We start from the raw sequence: 17074 nt of genomic DNA, 5'->3' as shown, positions 1-17074 counted from the left end.
AATAATCCAAGAAAATTGAGACTCAGAAAAATTAAGTAATTTTTACCTAAGGTCCCATAGCTAATAAGTGTCTGAGAGAGGAGTTGACTCCAGGTTTTATTGTGGAGGATTTTAAATACCAAACAGCAATTTTACCTTTCTTACTCTCCATATTCCCTTCTTTATTCATCATATACTGCTTGATATTTTCTTAAGAAAATTGGAATTTGGTAGGGATTTGGAAGGTAAAAAAGGAGCCAGAGGAAATCTCTAAGTATATAGAGCTGGAACTCTTTTTTTTTTTTTTTTTTTTTTTTGTGTCACACATCCCATTAGCAATCTGGTGAAGCCTATAAGGCCTATTTAGATAATATTGTTAAATGAATAAAATAAGTCAGATTACAGAGGAAGCTCTTTAATTATAATTATATAAAAAGCATTTATCAAAAACATTTTTTTAAAGTTCATAGTCCCCAGGTTAAAAACTCCTGTTCTATTTAATCTCATCTCCTTGTTTTTAAATTTTATTTCTTTTGTTATTCTGTACTTGATAAAATTAATGGAATAAAATAATTTTCCATATATGCATAGGAAAAAAGGATTGCACATGAAAACAAGTTTCCTTTACTCAGATAATAACCATAAATTCATCATTTTGGTTTCAAAGACGTCTTATTCTCTCTCTCTGAATTTCTTTTTCTATACATTTTACATAAATCATTGTCAAATTCTTTTTAAATACATTGTAATTGTTAGCACACATCCCCATTCTCCCTTCCCAATTTAAATTATAATAATGAGTTTTAGGGAAGATTTTGATTAAACTAGAGAGCTTGGTGAGATTGGTGGTTAGGGTAATTAAAAAATCTTTAGATCATATGGTTTAAAAGAAACTGGACATACTTATTCTGGAGAAGATAAATTTCAGGAATCCTGTAATCATCAAATATTTGAATGGCTGTTCTGTGGAAGATAGATTAGATAAATTCTGTAAAATGTCTCCCTACTGTAGCTTCATTTAACATTAATAACAAGTTTATTAAGTAAAGTTCTATACCTTTGAGGAAATGTATGATTTTGACATATACATTTTGTCGAGAGAGCCTTTTAAAGTAATGTTTTCACCTCCTAAATACTGTACTTAAAAAAAAAATTTAAATTAATTTTGAACTTAAGTACAAAAAAAAATATTTCCACTTATACAGCACAATAGCAAAAAAAAAGCGTTAAGAAATTTTCATTTCATGCTGTTTACTTAAAAAAAAATAACCTGAATACTATACGTTATTTTCAAAAGTACCCAGCTTTTCAGTTTTTTTTTCCTAAATTTTCTTTTGTTTTCTGCTGTGCACTTTTTTTCTTCCTCCCCATACTAGAGAAGCAGCGACCATTAGACTGTGTGTGTATAAAACCGAACTATATATACATTTATTTATCAGTTCTTTCTCTGGACATGGATAGCCTCTTCAAAGATCTTTGAGCATAATACTCCAGTTATTCAAAAGTTTTTCTTAGAACAGTATTGCTGTTATTACTGTGTACAACATTCTATTAGTCATACTCATTTCACGCATCATTATTTCCTGCATGTCTATGTTTTTCTAAAATCAAGCAGCTCATCATTTCTTTTAGTGCAGTATTACTGTTGAGCCATTCCCCAGTTGACAGATATTTCAATTTATAGTTCTTTACTACCACAAACAGAGCTACTGTATAAATAATTTAGGATAAGTAAATTCTTTTCCTTTTCGCCTAATATTCCTTAGGAAACAGACCTAATAGTAGTCTTTCTGGGTCAAAGGATATATACACAGTTTTATAATTCTTTGGACATAATTCTGAATTGTTCTCCAGAATGGTTGGATTAGATCACAATTTTACCAACACTGATGAAGTAATGTCCCGGTTTTTCCATATCTCCAACATTTTTTTTTCTCCTTCTATCATTTTAGCTAAACTGATAGGTATGAGATACCTCAAAATTGTTTTGCAATTTTAAAATCCTCATTGATTTAGAGCATTTTTTATATGACTATGTAGTTTTGATTTCTTCATCAAAAAACTGCCTTTGACATTATTGATTGGGGAATTATTTGTATTCTTCCAAATTTGAGAAAGTTCTTTATGTTTGAGATGTGAAACTTTTATCTTCCTTCCCATTTTTTGTTTTCCTTTTAATCTTGGTTACATTGGGTTTTACAAAATCTTTTAATTTTAACTTTTAATTAATTTATTTTTTGGTGAGGCAGTCGGGAGGTAAGTGACTTTCCTAGGGTCACACAAGGGTAGTTAGTTTTAGGTGTCTGAGGTTGGAATAACTCTGAAGTCCTCCTGACTTCAGGGCTGTGGTGCTCTAGCCACTGTACTATCTAGCTGCCCCTAAAGCTTTTTAAATATTAAAATTTATACGCTACAATGCCCTTGTATCTCTTGTTTATCATTGTTCTCCTATCCACAAGTCTGATAAGTAACATGTTTCATGCTCTCCTAACTTTTAATGAAATCTCCCATTATATCTAGGTCATGTATCCATTTTAACTTTATTTTGGTAAATGGTATAAGATTGGTTTATGCCCAGTTTCTGCCAGACCGCCTTCTAGCTTTCCTAGCAATTTTTACCAAACAATGAATTCTGATGGAAGTAATAATAGCTTACAGTAATACAGAGACTTCCAGTTTACAAAGCCCTAAACAAATATATAAAATTTACAAAAAATTTTGAGGTAAGTGGTATTAGAAGTATTTCTTAACCCCTATCTTACAAATGAAGAAACAGAAGCTCAGGGCAAGTGTGACTTGTTTGGCCAAGATCACAAAGAGCAATCAATTCAAGTTGTCTGAATCTGAGCCAGTTATTCTTTCTTACTTACTATGCTTTGTTGATTTGCTAAAAGAAAAAAAAAAAAACTTAGTAGAAGAGAGGTATATTAAACAACTTGTCTAAAATTACTAAATAACTTAGCAGAGGACCTAGGAATAGAAATCTGATAACCTGATAAATATTCAGGGAATATTTCATCTATGAGGCCTTGTGAGTTGTCTGTTTCAGAGATTTAAAAAAGAAAAAAGTTCTTATGCTAATAATTCATAAATACAGATTTTCAAGATCCAAAGATGCAATACATTAAAAAAAACTCTTTTTAATCTTCTCTTTCTCAAAAAGACATTCAGTTTGTCTTTTACTTTATTATATTCCATTTTCTCTCAGTAGAATATAAACTCCTTATGGGCAAAGAATTTTTTTCTTCCTCCCTCCCTCCTGCAATAGGGTTTAAGGGACTTGCCCAGAGTCATACAGCTAGTAAGTATTAAGTGTCTGAGGCTGAATCTGAACTCTGGTTTTTCTTACTTTAGGGCTGGTACTCTATATACTGCACCATCTAACTGCTTCTCTCTGAAAGTTCCCCTCCCCCACCCCCGGCACTTGGGGTTAAGTGACTTGCCCAGGGTCACACAGCTAGGAAATATTAAGTGTCTGGGACCACATTTGAACTCAGATCCTCCTGACTTCGAGGCTGGTGCCCTATCCACTGCACCATCTAGCTGCCCCCTCTCTGAAACTTAATGGTGTGACTGTAAAAATGTGATCTGCTATAGAATATGGTTTATGAAAGGTGGCCTCCTTTTTTTTTTTTTTTTTTTTTTTTTTTTTTTTTTTTTTTTTTTTTTTTTTTTTGTGGACTTTATCATGCCTTCATTAAGTATTTTTGTAGATTTTCATAACAGTGTTTAGAAATGGGAGGTTAGACATATAAATTGGTACTGCTGTTTTCTTAGTGTGTTGTGTGTGTGTCTGTGAAGGACAGATAAGTAGGAAAATGAAAAGGAATTAATAAGCATTTATATAACACATGAATGAGGTGTTATAAATGCTTTACAAATGATATCCTATTTAATCTTCACAACACACCTATGAGGTAAGTGATGTTTTTATCCTCATCTTAAAATGGAAGAAATGGAGGTAGATGAAAGGCTAAATAACTTAACCCAGGGTCACACAGTTGTTAAATCTTTGTTGTCAAATTTGAACTCAGATCTGACTCCATACTTAGCACTCTCTCCAGACTATCCAACTACTTATTTTGGGTAATGAAGATCATGGTTTTTTCATTTTTAAATGACCTTAAGATTAACAGGTTTTCTATAAACTTGTTTCTGTTTATCAGGGGTTTTTTTTTGTTGAATTTTTGTACGAAGTTGCAGTTATTCCAACCCACATCTGACTAAGAATTCTTTAATAACATCAGTAATACAAGTTAGGATATACATTCCCACTAATCCCAGAGCCCAAGAATTTTTAGTTGACTATTTTTAAATAGGTTGCTCTCTTAAAAGCATAGGCTTAGCTTAGTTCCATTTTGTTGTCCTCCCTAAGTCAATAATGCCAATTAATATTTGTAGCCCATGTCTTTCCTGAATTTGAGCCTTGAATCAATAAGGGGACATTTTTCAGTACGTGTTCCATAGCATCTTAAATTCAGCATATCCAAAGCAGAAATGGTGTCTTTTCCCCCAAACTTACCTCTTTCAAATTTTGTTATTATTATTGAGGTAATCACCATCCTCCTAGTCATTGGTGTCATCCTCAACTTTTAACTTTTATACTCAGTTATTGCCAGATCTTTTCACTTCCTATCTCCACATGTCTCAGGCATATCACATTCTCTCCACTCACACAGCCACTATCTTGTTTAGTGCTTTTATTACTCCCTTCTGTGAACTGTGTGGTCCAAGTGTAGAAACCTATTTGAATTTCCTCATACATTCAGTCTTCTAGCCTAAACTTTTAAAGGCACTGGCTGTTCTTGGAATTCTCCCTCCCCCTCTCCCCCTCTCCCCTTCTCCCCATTTCCCCTCTCCCCACTCCCCCTCTTCCTCTCCTCCTCCCCTCGTTTTGGAGTTCCAGTTTTTCTTTACAACTTAGCACAAGCACTATTTTTTACATGAAACCTTTCCTGATTAGCTTAACTGAATTTTTCTCAGTTTCTAATTCTTCCCTTCTAAATCTACATTTTTTTTTAATAGAAATATACCTGTGTTAATGTTCTCTACTCCCTCTGCCTTTTTTTTTTTTTTTTTTTTTTTTTTTAAAGAATGTAGGCTCCTTGAAAACATTGACTTATTACCCATTTATCTTTAGATTTCTAACATCTAGGAGTTAGCAGAGGGCCTAGGAACATAATAGTAACTTGATATTTAATAAATGTTTGTTGATTGATGGGAACTCTAGGGGTTAATTTTTTATAGCTTTTTATTTACAAGATATATGCATGGGTAATTTTTCAGCATTGACAATTGCAAAACCTTTCTAGGGGTTAATTTTAACCCAGTAAATGGTTCAACCATAGTAGTAGTGATAGGAATAGGGGGAGGGTAAAGGGGAAGGGAGCAAGAGAGAGAAAAAAATTATGCTACAAAACTATTAACTCATTTTGCTTCTTTTTACCCACTGATCTCTAGGATTTAGATGTTTATTTAAAATTGTAATCCATATCTACGTCTTTTCCTTCTATAGAAGGATTTAAAACACTAACACATTCCTAAGTATGACCATCTCAATTTAAATCTGATTCTACAACTCTATTCATTCTTAATTTTGCCTTTTAAGAGTCAAGATTGGGTTTTTCCCATATAATAGCCTTAAACATTATTTATTGCTTTTGTTTTTATATCAAAGAGTAAATCTGCAAGCATATATTAAAATGCTGTGTGCTAGATGCTGCTAAAATTGGGATTACAAATTCTAACTAATGAGGGAGATACCACATGTATAAATATATATGGAATGTACATAAAGAAATCTTAAAAAAAGGTAATTTAGAAGAAGGCATTAGCAACTGGGGACAAGGGGAAGGAACAACTTTAGAAGAAGGCATTAGCAACTGGGGACAAGGGGAAGGAACAACTTTATTTTGAAAGTGGTACTTGAATTGTGTTTTAAAGGAAGGGAAGGAACATTTACTTTCCATTATCCTTTCCTTCTTTCCCTGCCAGAGAGTAGCAAGTATTGAAAAAAAGAGAAATAAAAGGTGGTTCAGCAAAACCAACTACCATGTCAACTAAGTTTGACAGTATATGTCATACTGTACAACCATCTTCAAAGAAGAAAGAGGAACGGCTTTTCAACTCTACTCATGGTCTAAGTTTCTTGGTCATTGTAACTACAGGGTTCATTTTGGGGAGTGGGAGATTTTCCATCTACAACATTGTTATAGATGTATACTCTGTATACTTCATTCTCAGTATGACCATGCATGTTACTTTGGTAATAAAAATGGATAATGGAATTAAACAAATTACTGCATTAGCCATGTCTAAGAAATGTATCTCATTCTTAACCTTGAAGCTATCACCTCTTATCAGGAAGTGGGTAGTTTGGTGTGTAATAGGAAGAGTTCTGAAATTGGAGTCAGGAAAGACTCAAAATTGTAAATCCATTTCCAGTGCTTAGTAGGCAGCTAGGTGTTGGATAGAGTATGGGGGCTTGGTATTAGGAACCCTGAGTTTAGGTGAGGCCCCAGACACTTAACTAGTTTTGTGACTCTAGGCAAGTGATTAATTTGCTTCAATTTCCCCAAATGTAAGGTTATTGTGAGGATTAAATTAGATAATATTTGTAAAAAGTATTTAGCAGAGAATCTGGCACATAATAGGCACTTAATAAAAGCTTTTGTTATTTTATTTTATTTTCCCTAGCTGTTTGACTGTTGAGAGTCATTTACTATTTTGAGTTATTTATCTGATCTGCAAAGTGGAAATTAATAATTTTAAGAGTCAAGTAATATATAAAGTACTTTTAAGCTGTATTAATGTGAGCTGTGAAAAATTATAGAGATAATAAAAATTATGCATTAGATTAACTTATTAGGAGGTTGGGAATATAGACTGATTTATAAAAATATTCTATTAAAGTAGATCATTATGGTTGTATATTTTTTTATTTCAGGTTGGTGCTTAATTTAGGAAATGAATTTCTTAAATTTTAAAACAAAAGTTGGCAAAATAGAATATCATACAAAAATTTACCTCTGTTAAGAAGCACATCTTATTTATTAGATGTGGAAACAACCAGTACTGCATAGTGAATTTTAAGGTCTCAATATCTTTAAAAGTTTTAATAACTAGATAAGCCTATTTTGTTTGTATACAAAACACAATACCAGATGACTATTAAGGCCTCTTCCTAATCTTTAGAATGTAGCTACTTAATAAATAAGTTATATTTTCCACAAGCATTTAGCCAAGTTTTAGAAAGGTGATTTTTAAAAAAATGACTTGTATTAATAATCTTCTTCATCCAGCAAGCTCCTTTCTTCCTTTCCCTCAATTGATCTGCCCAATTCTTTTTGCTTAATGCCTCACAGTATTTTAATTTCTTAGTGTGGCTTGCTCCATATATTATTGCCTTTTCTTTCTCATTTGGATGGCAATCCTCTTTCTTAAGTTTGAGAGAAAATTGATTTTTAGCATTTTATGATATGTTTAGTTATAAAGGCAAAATAGTATGTCTGCCATAAATACTAAATGAGAACAATTCAATGCTACTATGTTGTGCTGATCTCAGTCCAAATTAGTTTTACTCTGAATTCCTCTGGAACTTGGGGCCTTGGACTTATGATGTAGTATTGCTGGTTTTGACCATCCTTTTAAGCTTTTCATTAAAGTCTTTGGAACACTTGTCATCTTGGGAAGAAACAAACTTAACTTTTGATACCAATCTTTTCCACTCATAAATATTTCTCAGAACAAGATGTACATATTAAGCACTTCCCTGTACTTCCATATGTACCTTTTCAGAACCAGACACTTACACCAATCCTGTGGCAGATTTGATTCTGATGAGGCTGAAGCCATCTCTGTGATTTCTAGTGGACTAATGATCAACTTCTTTAATCCATTAAATTAATTTAATACTTAAATTTGTGCCCTGTTAGATCTGAATTTGATTACCAGCTGGTCTGGCTTAAAAAGAAATTAGGTGGTTGTTGATGATCTGTTAATTAGAATTTTTCTTTGATTATTTAATTCCATTTATCATTCTGCAATATATGAAGTAAGAGCAAAGCTATGATCCTTGGAACTCAGTTTTGGAAATAATGTTTTCTACATATTGGGAATACATTTAGACTTTATGGTGAGGTAATGTTTTATTTAAATTTTCTCACATGCTTTTCAATTCTATTTTGATTCCTCATTTCTTTTTAGGAATCCTTTTATATTTATTTTATTCGCATGTTGAGATTTTTTTTTTTGTTTTTTGTTTTTGTTTTTTCAGTTGTTGGTCTTGATGATATTATGGATGAAGGAGTTGTTAAAGAAAGTGGTAATGATACCATTGATGAAGAAGAACTTATTTTGCCAAACAGAAATTTGAGGGACAAAGTGGAAGAAACTTCAGTCAGATCACCAAGAAAATCGCCTCGTTTAATGGCACAAGGTAATTTTCTGAGAGACAGAGACAAAGACTGACTGAATTAGTAAATGGGTACAATTTCCAAGAGAGAAATTTATTAGGTTGTAAATTTTATGGGAATCAATGATTGCTCAGTGTCTCATAATTCATAAAGTCACCTTATGTTTTTAGTTTTACTTAGTCCTATTTATATTTTTCAATTATGAGAATTATTTATTTTATTTTAGTGAGCAGGAAAACAAATTATTTTAATTACTATATGTGACTTTGAGAAAAGAGGGAAGTGATAATCTCTGACAATTATAATGTAGTTCCTTAGTCTAGGTTTGCAATGTTAAAGTATAGTTAAAAAATAAGATAATGGTCGTGCTTTAACCTTTGCTTAATAACTACTCAATCGGTGAAAACATTGAAAATATTTTCTTAATATCTGTAAACAAATTAATGCGGTTTCCAATATATAATATTAGTATAACAATTGAACAATTTCATATATGGTTAGATTTGTAAAATCAAGTATACAAAACAATTAGGGATTATTTTCATGATAGTAAAAATCTGCAGTATATATAATTAATAGAACTTTCATTTATTTAGTTGAAATCTTTGAATTTATTTTTTAAATTAACAAATTATTGATTTTAATATTAAATAAAATTCTGAAATTTGGGGTATGAGTTTCTAACATAAAGAAAAGTAATATAACTTATACCTTGATATACTTGATAACTTTACCTTCATAAACAATAAAATAGTACTTGTCCAAAGCTACATATTTAACTTGACAATTACCTCTTTCAAGCTTTTCTGATTTCTGGACTTTTCACTGTTTATTATACTACAACACAAGACAATTGAGGGCAGGGAAGAAAATGTAGTTTTCTTGTTAAAAAATAATTCTGATATTGGGAAAAATTGAAACTTTAGGTTTTGATTGGGTTTGGAGATCATCTTTGATGTTCACTCAGTGTAGTTTTCTCATTTCAATTATGGATCATGAAGAACTGGCATAATTCTTTTGACAATTTTTAATTGCTGCACATTATATATGATCCCTGGAGATTCCAGCCTGCCTATTGATGTGTTCCTTTCTAAAACTTCTGATATAAACTCTTGGGGAAAATCACATATTAATATAATGATAAGCAAAAATGCATTAATTATTTAATAGAAATTCATTGAAGTTGGGTTATAGAGGTTAGCTCAGTCTACTTCTGACTGGTGGTTTTAATTTTTAAAATTTTTACACTGAAATGATGGCTTTTTAAAACTTAATATGTTTTTAATATGTTGCTGATTCTTTGTTCAAGTCAAGTAACATATCCATTTTACTTGTTATACTTGTTATCATACCTTTCAAAGGTATAGAAGGTTGAGTAAAAACCATCCTTTGTTTTCAGATCTTGTAGTCCAACTTGTGGATTTTTGTACAGCTGTCATTCTGAGAACTTTGAAATTGGAAAATTTCCTATAACAAGGCATGATACTACCACAACAAAAACTGTTTTGTCTAGGACAAAAAAGTACACTTTTGTTTTGAAAATCAATAAGTGATTACAAATCCAAATATTTAGAAAAGTGATGTACCATGTACAGTGCAGGTTTGTAGTAAAAATTAAATTAAACTTTAAAATATCTAAGTGATTCTTATTTTGTTTTTTTCCTGTGATAGAACAAGTACGAAGTTTGCGACAAAGCACTATAGCCAAGCGTTCAAATACAACACCTTTAACTAATTCAAAGAGAACAGCTGTGAAGAATGCATCTGCACAAAAAACAAGCGTCAGACAACTGGACAGGTGTCAAAATAAGGAAGAAGGTGTTTATACAACACCCAAAGCAGAAGTTAGAAGAAGTAGTCGACATACTGGGTTGACAGAAGAGGTACCTGAAGTGTTAACAGTTTCTTCAAGTCATTCAGCATCATCACCTTGTCATGAACTTAAGGATGAAGCCAAATTAGATATTAAACATAAATGTCATAAGGGAGAAACAGCTATACCATCCCATTCATTAACTGCTCCTCATCTATCAGAGACTTGTAGCCCTGAAGAAAAAGAAGATAAGACCAAGAGTGACAATGCAGTATTTTTAGATAAAGAAGAACATGAACATAATCCTCTTAACAGTAAAACAGATGAAACTAATCTTGAAGGAAAGGATTTTAATGGAAGTATTGATCATACATCAAAGGAAACCTTAACATTTTCCAGAGAGGTTGACCAAATGGAGATAGCAGAGACTACAACTGCCTCATCTGATGTTACTACTTGTTCAACTCCAAACAATACAGAAAAGAACAATGTAGTTCTATCCAATTCTGTGGATGAGATTTCTGAATGTAAAACAGAATTGCAGGATGTTGTGGAAACTACTGTTAAAGCTGTACCCTTACTTCAAGAAACTACAAACCTTTTAAGTAATCTTAAAGGAGGAGATACTAAAGTATCTGATGAACACTCAGATACAACAGAATTTAATGAAAATGATTTAAAGAGTGAAGATGCTACTGCTAATGAATCAGAAAGTAGTGTTTTAGAAAACAGTATCTGTGATCCTCCTGACCAAAGTCTACAACAGGATGCTGAAAATATTAAAATAGTATCTCATGAAATAGCAGAAATTCAAGATGACAGAAACAGTCAAACTAGTAATACTTCTTCATTAGATTGTAAGAATGTTAAGTCCAAGAACACTAAATCTCTGATTCAGTCCAAGCAAAATATAGCTGCAAGTACTCAGAAAAAATTTGTTTCAGCAAAACAAGAAATTCATAGCAAAACTAGAGTTGGAGTTAAAAGTATGAAAAGGAATGCTGAGGAATCTCAGCAAAATTTTCATAAGCCAGTTAAAGTAAGAAAAAAACAAGTTGATAAAAATGTGAAATCACAAAGTAGTGGTCCAAATATCAAATCTGTGAAAAATCAAACTCATACAACATTGAAAAAAGGGTCACAGGCTCAAAATTTAGTACCGACCCCTAAACTATTGGCTCATTCTTTGAGTGACAAAATGCATGGTCATCCAGGTTGTTCTAAAGAATCTTACCATATGACTTCAACCCATATTAGACATTTGCAACATTCCAACCAGAAACAAATCCATAAGCAACAGCAGTTATCAACAACAATGAAAACTAATAGTCATGTAAAGGAAGATATAGACTATTTAGGTTTAGAACATATCAAAGAGGAGGATAAACTTAAAGTAAAAAAAGCTGAGAAGAACCTTCAGCCACGCCAAAGAAGAAGTAGTAAAAGTTTTTCTCTGGATGAACCTCCATTGTTCATTCCAGATAACATATCTACTGTAAAACGAGAAGGCTCAGAACACATCTCTTCTTCTGAAAACAAATATATGTGGGCTCCCAGCAAGCAGTGTGGTTTTTGCAAAAAGCCACATGGCAACAGGTGTGTGTGTGTGTGTGTGTGTGTGTGTATGTGTGTATGATGTGTACATTTAAAAAATGTTTTGGGTGGGGAATCATTGTGTGACAATTTATTCCTTTATGTACAAAGGAGTATTATTGAAGTTGCTGACAAATCAAAAAATTTAACCTGAGTGTGTTAATAAAAAGACCAAGTTGATTGTATAAATTGCACATAGTTTTGCCATTTTAGAGAGTTTTTTGAAATAGTAATAATTACTACATTAATTGATGTATAACTGTTTTGTTTATAAACACTTAGGAATTTTTTTTTTAGATTCTAGACATCTGAAAATTCAAATTTAAGACACTCCATATGAATGATACAACTTTTGGCATCATTAACATATATTTTTGTTTTAGTTGGCTCAAAAATCACTAGTCAAAAAAGTAAAGTATGTAATGGAAATTCTACACATTATGTATCGTTAAAAAGTGTTTGTGTAAAGTGAAACATAACTATTCCCTAGGACAATTGTCATGTTTTATAAACACCAAATTTGAATTTTATAATAAAATTTGAATTACCCTGGCAGCTTAAAAACTGTTTTGACAACCTTTTCATTGTCACCTTAATTTTCTTTGTAACACGGAGTAAGGCAAATGTGTACTTTTATTTGAATGCAGTATTTTAAGTGTTCTTGTAAATTCTCTGAACTTTTAAGACAGTACTGATACTCTTGTATCCTTAGGATTCAGAACTCTGCAGTTTTCTAGAATTGTCCCTTTAACCTTTTTTTTTTTTTTTTTTTTTTTTTTAAAGAAAAAAGGTAGGGATGAAGTTGAAAGAAAAATATATTCATCATTTCAGGTTGCAGTTTGGAGATCCATCAACACTAATACAAATACCACATTATAGAAAATTATTATATATTTAGCTAGGAAACTACTCTGAGTCTTCTGTATTATTCTGTTCTTTGAAATTAAAGTAATGTAGTTAGTTTTCACAAATAACATGATGTAAACCTTTTTTAGAGTCAGGATTCAGTGACAAGGATGTTAAAGACAGTATTTTTACCTTCGTTTTGTGATACCAGAATGTTGGAAATTTGTTCACTTTTCTCAAGTTGTTTTGGGTCTTTTTTATTTGTGAGGCTTTGCTTTTAAACAACATATAATTTTACCAAAAAGGAAACTTAGTATAATGAAACTCTTGATAGAAAACTATGGCAAATTTGATTCCTATAAAGAGTGATACACATCTAATTTATTTTATTATAATAGCAAATAAGTTAATGGGTAGTTAGATGGCACACTGAATAGTGTGCTGGGCCTAGTGTCAGGAAAACTTAAATTTCCAAGTTCAAATCTGGCCTCAGACACTTCCTATTCCTTAAAACTGTTTGCCTCCATTTCTTCATCTGTGAAATGAGCTGGAGAAGGAGATGGCAAACCACTCCAGAATCTTTTGTCAAGAAAACCCCAAATAGAGTCACAAAGAAACAAATAGAACTGAAATATCTGGGTAACAAGATAAAATAAACTGTTTGAACTTTTTATTATTATAGAACTTTAGAATTGGAAAGGTCTTTTAAAAGTCCTGTTCAACCTCTTGTCTAAGGGGGAAAAATATTCTCCATAATAACTCCTCAAAGTTGCCTAGAGAATGGAGTATTAGAAATGTTATATTATTTTGAGTTTCTTAAATAAAACTTACCACAGTATGGTAAGTATTAGTGTAAATTTTTTAAAAATAGGTCATCATTTCCATTATTTTTGGGGTTTTTTGGTTTTGTTTTTAGCATTTTGCATCTAAGTATTTTAATTTTTGCTTTTGTAAAACCTATAATCACAACATCTAAAAGGAACTTCTTTATTCTTTGGTTATTTTGTTGAGCTGATTAAAACTAAATGCACCTTTAATGGGATGACCAAATTCCCATTTCCTCTGTGTTAAAATTGACTTACAAAAGGTGAAAAGAACTTACAGACTTAGGCTATGGTATGAATATTTATAGAAGTTAGCTAAGAGTTAGCATAGTTTGGAAGGACATATCAAACATTTGGTTTTAATTAAAAAAAACAGGTGATTAATATTTTGTGATTACACAAGAAATCAACTCTTCTGATGTATTTACTTGGTATATAATCAATTTACTTATCAAAATGCAATTTTAGTGCAACATCAATCTTGCCCTTCTGATTGATATCTAAGCCATTGACCTTGTTTGGGCAAATCTTTCTTACTATTCCTTGTTCTGTTGAATGGCTTATGTGAAACATTTTACCTACATTAGCAGTGGTGAACAGCTTCCTTCTAGAGATAAATTTTATCTAATAGTAGTTAAACAAATGGAATTATGAATTTGTACTAGTTAACAATTTTTGAAGAATGTTCCCAAGCAGAGATTTTTTTAAATTTGATTTTAAATATTTTTACATTTTGTTTTTTAAGAGTGAAGTAAGTAGCTTGACCAAATCATATATTTGTCATTTGAAAATAGTGAAATAACATAATTTGCACACCATGACATAATTATTTTGAAATATAACATTTTTATAGTTTTTAAATTTGTAATTATAGTTTAATCTTGAAAAATTTAGATAATTTTAAAATCAAATTTGTTTAGAGTAATCCATGAATCTTTAAGACAAATTATTGCCTGTTTATGAAGAAAGAAATTTTACTGTATTTAGTTCCTGTTCTTCCTCTGTTTTTCTAGAATTTTTTATCCATGATTTGCCTTCAATTTCTTGACCCTTTTTGCTGAAGATGAACATTAGATAAAATCCAGAGAGTACTTTAGAAAGTTCAGGTCATATTATGAAAATCAACAGGAAAACCAGTTCTTTGAATTGAGACTTTTTAAGACCTAAAAGATAAACTTGGTATTAATCAGTTAATTTTGATTACTTACAGTACTCCTTTTTAGAGTCTTAAGTTAATTTTTCTCTAGAGAGTCGCGCAGTAAGTAACTTCAAAAATAAAGAAGCTTTGTTTCTTCTATAAAAGTAAACATTATATATTAAAATTAGTATATTATAAAATTGAATTCAGATAGTGCAGAATATAATAATGACTACACTGGAATATCACAGAATTTGGCATTATTAGGCATTAGAAGTACCAAAACAATGTTAATGTTAAACTTAGACATAACTTGTAATGTGAAACTTGCACTATTGTTAGAATGATGATCCTAGATGCTTCTCTTCACTTCTTTTTGCTTCTTCCCCTTTAAAAAAAAAAGTTGGAACATAAAAAGAACTTGATGACAGCATAATGATAAATTTACTCCTCCCTCCATTCCTCAAATACAGGACTTTGAAGAAATGTGAATTTTTATTTGATTCTTTGTAATATAGGAAGTTAATTTCAAAAAGCAAAGCTAAGATTCAGATTCTTAATTTGTTTTGAAATGGCCTTGTATACCTTTACTCTATCTTTTGTGTACACATTTTAAACTTACAGTAAATAGAGTGAAAAATGTACATGTAAACCAGGTGTTTTGACTTGGAAATAGAATCTTACTCTACAACACATTAAGAATAATTTTCATATGGATTATGTTTCTTTCATTGTTTTCCTTGCTACCTTTTCAAACAATTTCATTCATTTCTATTTACTCTTTAAGAATAGATTTGAGGGATAATTGAAACCATAAGAATTTGGGGGGGGTTGGAGTGATGGAGGTGAGTGAATGTGGGCCCCTTACATAAATTTTCAATGAAAAGAGAAAAATGAAAACAAGACTAAAGAAATTGCTTATGGACTTAAAATTCTTTTTTCCTTTGAATTTTTATTAATCCAATAATGAATTTGTATTAAATTTTAATTGCAAATCTGTACCTACATTCATGGCCTAAATATGGGATCCAATTTGCCATCATTTTAGTTTTAAGGTTAGTGAATAATGTGCTTCACTTTAATTCCTCATACATTTTAGAAATATCTATAAGAATGCTAGTCTATTTTCTTCAGTTCTCTAACTCACTGTCCTGTATTACACATAATCTAAAGTGTTAAAAAAGTTAATTAGGTGCTCCCATTGAGATCACTAGATCCTTGTTTTATTTAAATACAAGTTTGCAATATTTTCAAAATAAACTAGAACTGAAGTATTCTGGAAGACAAATTTATAAATTGCCTAGTTATGAAGGCTTATTCAAACTAAGCACACAATGGAACACTCAAGTCCTCTTCATGCTATGGGAATGACTGGATTCTCAAAGGATATGGCAGCAGAGTATATTTATGGTAGGTCCTAATAAGGAAAATAAAAGGTTTTTAAGTACAAGATTAAGGATGGACTTACTCAAGGATTATTTTAGCTAAATTAACAGGGGCTTGACCATAAAGTGAAGATTTTCACCCACAGCTATTTAAGAAACCATCTACTAAGGTGTAGAGTTGTGATCTAAACTAGTAGAGGACATATACCCATAGCAATGAAATCATGGAATCTTTTTAAATACTGAATTAAAGGATTTTTATCATAAAAAGACTGGAGATAATCTAATCCACACAATTTACAGATAAATAGGTCCATGGAAGATGCGGGATCCCAGGACCTTTCCGAAACATTGCCATTCAATTAGGTTTCTTTTCCATAATCTACGTTGAAAACCATTTTGAAAAGCAGAAATCTTGTCCACGAACCAAAGAACTTGAATCTTATCCAGATAGGTAGTTGCTAAAGGATTTTTTTTTTTTTGGGGGGGAGGGATGACAAATCTTTTTAGATATCTAATTTTTGGTCTAAGGACTATAAGTTTCTTTTTGACAGGAAAAAGATTTTATCTTTTTGACCAACTGATGAATTAGTTATAGGTTTATCATTTGAAAGGATCCACCTTCATGGATCCCTTTCAAAAATTTATTGCGTTAAAGAATTTTAAGAAATCCATCTAAAAATTGTGAGAATTCTTTTGGCACTGTATTGGAGGCAGAAAACATACTTTAATGAAAAAACTGCCCCCAAAAAACTACTTGGCTTGATTTTTTTGGTGGCCTGAAAGAACAAAATACAGTGGTAGATAAAAATAATTGAAATACTAGAATCCATTTACTGGTATTTTTGAAAAGCCAGTGCTTTATGGATTATGCTCTAAAATTTATGTAGGGAAATTTTTTTTAGTTTCTGATTTCACTTTTTGATCTGAATCTCAAGGAATTTTAATTTGTATAGAATATCACGCTTTGTTTTCAAATGAGAAATAACTTTGAAGGTGAGCTGAAGACTCAAGATGAGCTATTACAACAAGTTATGAAATAATGTGCTTAATTTGTGAATATACCATTCAACACAAACTGT

At 31.2% G+C, this 17074-nt stretch overlaps 1 protein-coding gene across 4 annotated transcripts in view; it reads left to right on the top strand.

The window, feature by feature from the left end:
* Window positions 1-17074, top strand: part of PHF3 (PHD finger protein 3) — a 106754-nt gene that overhangs the window by 46689 nt on the left and 42991 nt on the right. For all 4 annotated transcript variants that reach the window (XM_074310590.1, XM_074310589.1, XM_074310592.1 and 1 more), the window contains 2 exons: window positions 8255-8416; window positions 10065-11802. In XM_074310590.1, the coding sequence (XP_074166691.1) occupies window positions 8255-8416; window positions 10065-11802 (1900 nt within the window). The remainder of the gene's footprint in view (window positions 1-8254; window positions 8417-10064; window positions 11803-17074) is intronic.

The sequence above is a fragment of the Sminthopsis crassicaudata genome, chromosome 4 (genome assembly GCF_048593235.1).
Source record: "Sminthopsis crassicaudata isolate SCR6 chromosome 4, ASM4859323v1, whole genome shotgun sequence".
NCBI classification, from domain to species: Eukaryota; Metazoa; Chordata; class Mammalia; order Dasyuromorphia; family Dasyuridae; genus Sminthopsis; species Sminthopsis crassicaudata.
The sequence above is the reverse complement of the archived record's forward strand: the minus strand, read 5'-3'. Positions and strand labels throughout refer to the sequence as shown.